The sequence below is a fragment of the Bidens hawaiensis genome, unplaced genomic scaffold, assembly GCF_021521415.1.
Source record: "Bidens hawaiensis isolate Kalapana, Puna unplaced genomic scaffold, B.hawaiensis_p1.1 tig00001960_1, whole genome shotgun sequence".
NCBI lineage: Eukaryota > Viridiplantae > Streptophyta > Magnoliopsida > Asterales > Asteraceae > Bidens > Bidens hawaiensis.
This window is the reverse complement of record NW_027491108.1, coordinates 788396-793819: the sequence shown is the minus strand read 5'-3', so window position 1 is coordinate 793819 and position 5424 is coordinate 788396. Positions and strand designations below refer to the sequence as shown.

Here is a 5424-nt window from a genome sequence, read left to right as displayed (position 1 = left end):
AAGATCGGCACCTTCACCAAAAAGTAAAATTGCCGTTTGATATTTTGCATCAAGTACATCCCATCCCATTAACTCTAACTTCGCCATACATGCCTCAATATCATTAGAAGCTTTATGTTTCTCAATAAACACTTTTGCCATCTCGTTAATATTGTCCTTAATTTCTATTAGACTTGAATTTACGGATTCCCTGTCCTTTCTTTTCACCCTCTTTTTTTTAGGGGTGAGTCGTCATTAACACTTACAGTTGGAGTACCTATTGCAGTTAAATCAACGTCCTCAAGACCATTTGAAGTGTTGTCCAACACTTCCTCAAAAGGATGTGGAAGTGTAGAAGATGGACCCCAACTTTCAAAGCCATTAGATGTAGAGCCCTCAAACAATTGAGTACATAGTTCGGGGTAAGCAAGTGGCACGGTTCTTAAGGCTTCTACATACTTGTTAGTCTGTTTGGAAAAAAATATTATAAAATTCTATAAGATTCTTGAAATATATTAAGAACTACTATTCAGAGAGAAAAGATATTATTGTTTAAAAAATACCTTCATCTCTAGTTGCCACTCTTCTTCCGACAAATTAAACATGTTTGTCACGGCATTATAAATATTGCCTGTTTTGTTTTTAAGCTTTCTCCAAGCTGAAAATCTTCCTTTTAGATAGTCATAACGGTTCCTCATTTGTTTTTGTTCCACTATGAAGTTATGTTGCATTTTTAATTTTTCCGAAATATTCTTCCATGACAATGTTTTAAGGTTACCTCCCTCACGCCCATTAACGGTTAACTCGTGAATACATGCTTCAAGAAAAGTTTTCTCCACACCTTCTTGTTTCCAATTAATCCCAACCATTTCTTTAAACAATAAAAGCAAATGCGTTTCCACAAAATCATGTTCAAAGCAAATTAGTTCAACAAATTAGGAGCATGTTCAAAGCAAATTAGTAAAATAGTTCAACAAATTAGGGGCATGTTCAAAGCAAATCGACATACAAATAAAATTGTTATATGTTAACCCACCGGAAACTTTAATCCCGATTACACACCCATTTTATGAATTTTATTCTCTTTGAGGCATTTCATCAAACACCTTATGTGCATATATTTAACTCAACAATATTCATATGAATTCTATAGTCAAATCATCCAAATTTTCATTTCAAATCACATATTGTTCAGTTATTTATAAACATGGATGCAAATACAAGAGCACAAGATCGATTTACCTCGTACTGTGGTGGTGGCTGGAAGAGGCGAGATTTGACGGTGGTCGGAGCCGGGAGAAGTGGTGGTGGTGGCTGGGAGAGGCGGTGGTGGTAGGGGTTGGGAGAGGCGGTGGTGGTGGCTGGAGAAGCGGTGGTGGAGGTGCTGACGGGACTGTGGTGGTGGCTGGAAGGAGAGGTTAGGGTTTGGAGATTTGGGGTAAAAGTGGGAAACAAAACATCTGTTTCATTCAGCTAAAAAATAAAGCTGGACCATTTAGACCTTAATGGTTCCATTCAGTAACCCTTTTTTGCGAACCAAACACCTATTTAGCTGACCGGTTCAGCAAAAAGTGTTTGAATGACCCCATTCAGACACAAACAAACAACCCCTAATACGATACTAGTTTCACTTTCACATGTTAGTATGTTTTCCATTGTGTTTTTTTTAAATAAAAACAACTTAATAAGGCCCTCTCTACAAACGTAAGGCAACTTTATAACAACTTAATTGTGGAGATGAGGAACCCACATAATAATGGCCAAAGGAGGGCTTTTGAGCCTGGACAACTGATGCGGTATTGAGCAGGTGAAAAAGATACATGATAAAAACACCTTGCATTGTGGATAGTTTTAATTTGCCTTTTGCCCTACTTCACATATCAAAAGACCAAATTGTCTTTTTACTCATCTTTGGCTTTAATAAAGTTAGAATTCATATATTTAATTTCATATATCACTATAATGAGTAAAGACCCATCAAGCTTATCCATCTATCATTCAATATCTACAAATTACTTTAATAATATTATATATATAATTAGAAAGTTTGGTGCCGCAAGTGGCCATGACTACTTGGCGGCACCGTATTAATCGGTGATTCATTTTTAGTTTAGTTACCATAATAAACGTAAAGGAAATCGGTCAAACGTCAATTTTTATTTTGTTTTAGTTCTAGGACCATAACAAAAAGAAAAGGAACCGACTAAGTTTGCGTAGACTCGCGACCTTATTTAAAGCCCATGGCCGACAACGCTACCGACTGACCCCCCCCCCCACATTGGTGGTTGGTCCAACTTATGTTTTATATTTTTTTTTCATTTTTTTAGTTCCGGTACCGTAAGGTACGTAATTAAAACCGACCGAATTCGTGTCAAGTTACCGCCTCAATTCTTGTGACCGACATCGCTTGAGTTTTACCACCGCCAGGGTTTGCCACCAAATAAATATTTGTCTTAAATATTTTTTTCTTATATGTTAATGTTTTTATATGTTAATTTGACGAATTAATTTTTTGGGTTTAAGCCCTCAAATTTTACCAATGGTGTCTATATCGTAACGAACGCAATCAGTACTGACTAGATTCATGTCAACTCATTGTCGTAACGCTCGGGTTTTGCCAACACCCTAGTTTCGCTGGGGTTTTGCCGGCTGTCCCGATACAACGCGCCGAATAGAAAAACTAGTTCTCAATAAAACCAAACACAAACTGTCACACTATAAACAAACAAATACATCTGTATAAGAATTCAATAACATATTAATGTGATTAATGACGATATTAGTCACATCACTTCTTGCCCCACTTAAAACGCAGGTCCATGCCATATAAAGAAAAATCCAAAACAAATATAATCTCTTATCAAGTGGACGTAACTATCGCGTTAAGTTTTATACAAACTAATATTTCCATATCATGTTCAAACCTTCGTACACAATTTTTATTATTAGGCATAAAACTACACCTATCACATGTTTAAGACGTATAAAAGTGTTTGATAAAACTAGAAAAATAATTAATTAATTAATTAAGCATTTAATATTTAATTATATCTTTGACTATTAGATAATTAACCATTTATTATCATAACTAATTTGTCTTATTTTGAACTTTTATGTTTATTGGTCCCCACTTGTACGTTTTATTATTATTTACTTATTAATAACTAGTTTGAGGCCCCTGTATTACACGGGTAATTGATGAAAATTTTAAACTTTAACCATTAAGTGAAATACAATCAACAAAATAATCATATACTGTTAATACAATTACAATCACATTAGTATTATAGAAATTACATAACTAAGATTACACAAATATGCTATAAGTAAGTAAAACTTTTTTATACATTACATTTGTGAATGTATTGGTAGGTATACATCATTTATCTTTAGTCCATGTTTGCTTGTAACTCTTGAAAAGGTAACATATAGATCTGCTTTTAACTCTTTATATAGCCACGTATAGTTATCCGTGTGACAAATAAGGTTTTTTAAGTACATACCAACCCTATATAAATGATAATATATCCATGAAACTAACAAAAAAAAATCCATACACATAAAATATCATATTTTTTAATCCATTAATATGATGTCATTTGATATCATATGCTCATGATTATCCAAAAAACATGATTATCCCAAAAACCAGATTATATAAACTATGATGATATAATCTCTTAAATATCAAGTGGATGAAAAATCCAAAACAAATATAATCTCTTAAATATCAAGTGGATGATATAATCATCCTTAGAATCTTTAGAATTTTAAATTGATTCATTATGATAAAATTGTTGTCCTTAATATTCTATGTATGATAAATTTTTAATTGATTTTATATTTTACAATTAACATTTATATAACCAAACAACATATAAAATCAAAATTTAAAATATAACAAAATAATTTGTTTCATTTCATATGAATGTAATTTCCAGGAAAATGACAAAAACAAAAAATCATGCTCAAATAACAGTGAGTTATCAAAATGTTATAAAATTTAAAGTTGCATAAAGTGAAGGTAGTGATTATTATTTATAATAGTTGAAAGTATTAGATAAGGAATTAAATTTTGAATACTAATTATGTGTTATTAGTTAATATTATGGGAAGTTGTTGGAATATTTAATTAATCGATATATATATATATATATATATATATATATATATATATATATATATAAACAACTTATAGAAAAAAAAGAAGTAAAGATTTCGGATTTTATAGAAGCATGACAAATAACTTTTAACCAGATTAACTATTTTTTTTTTAAATTTATGTGAAAATGGAATATCCTTGAAATGTGATGAGGAACATAATTAATTTACAAATAATAAAAATAAAAATAATAAATATTTCTATTACATTATATTATAATTAAAGTGTGAATCTTAATGAATTTTTATAAAATGTTTTAATAATAAATGTTATAACTGTTTTTTTTTAAATTTTGTGTATAGCTTTATTTTGAATATAAAGCATAATAAACACTTTAATTATGTACTAACTAACAGGTAACACTCACCTAACCTCAATTCGTTGTATTTGTATAAAAATAAAATCAATAAGCTAATATAATATTGAAATTATGTAAATAACTAATGAATGCGATATTTTATGTTTCAATATCCTAAATGATTTTTGGAAAACGAAAATAATGGAATGAGATTGAAACAAATCTTTTGGTTTAAAATTCTAAATGCTTTGAATTAAGTAATTTGTCTTATAAGACATATTAAATAAAATATATCTAAATGTATAAAAAAGTATAAATCAAGTCACAAAATATATATTTCTAAAGCATTTTGGTATGAGTTATGGAAGAAAATATTGAAAAATAGATATCAGTCTTCTTATGCTAAAACCCTTTATACTATACAAAAAAGTCATATAAATAAATGATAGATAGTTCATATAGTAAATCGTTATACATATGGATTATAATTATAATATTCAATTTCAATGATTTAATGCTAAATACAAAGGTATATATAATAGGTATTCTCCATGTTTGCAATATTTATACAATATGTTTGGAGAAAATTAAGAAAATACACATCTTTCTGAATTCAAATGCATATGAGAAAATTTTAAATTTAGATTCAAATTTGAAACCAATCTTATATAAAAAAAATATATGTACTGCTACTCGAATACCAGTTTAAATACAATTTCTTTGACAATGATGCACGTTTATTTTCTTTAATTTTCCTATTTTCTTATTTTACCATTAATGTTAATAAATGAATTGATTAGGATTTACATTTTATAAAAATTAACTTGAATTCATATATTGAAATAGCTTAAAAGATAAGGACCATATATTGAAATGGGTTAAAAAATATGAGGAGGACTATGAGATTGACAAGTGGCAAATTTGGTAGGCTTTTATTATAGTAGATAGATGTTTGCAATATCTATACAAAATGTTTGGAGAAAAT

General features: G+C 29.4%; 1 protein-coding gene across 1 annotated transcript; it reads right to left on the bottom strand.

The window, feature by feature from the left end:
• Positions 1–203: 203 nt before the first annotated feature.
• On the bottom strand, positions 204–848 carry LOC143601779 (L10-interacting MYB domain-containing protein-like). Its single transcript, XM_077079096.1, has 2 exons — positions 543–848; positions 204–446 (listed from the first exon to the last, which is right to left on the bottom strand). Exons 1-2 carry the CDS (start codon positions 846–848, stop codon positions 204–206), a joined length of 549 nt encoding a protein of 182 aa, XP_076935211.1.
• Positions 849–5424: the final 4576 nt, after the last annotated feature.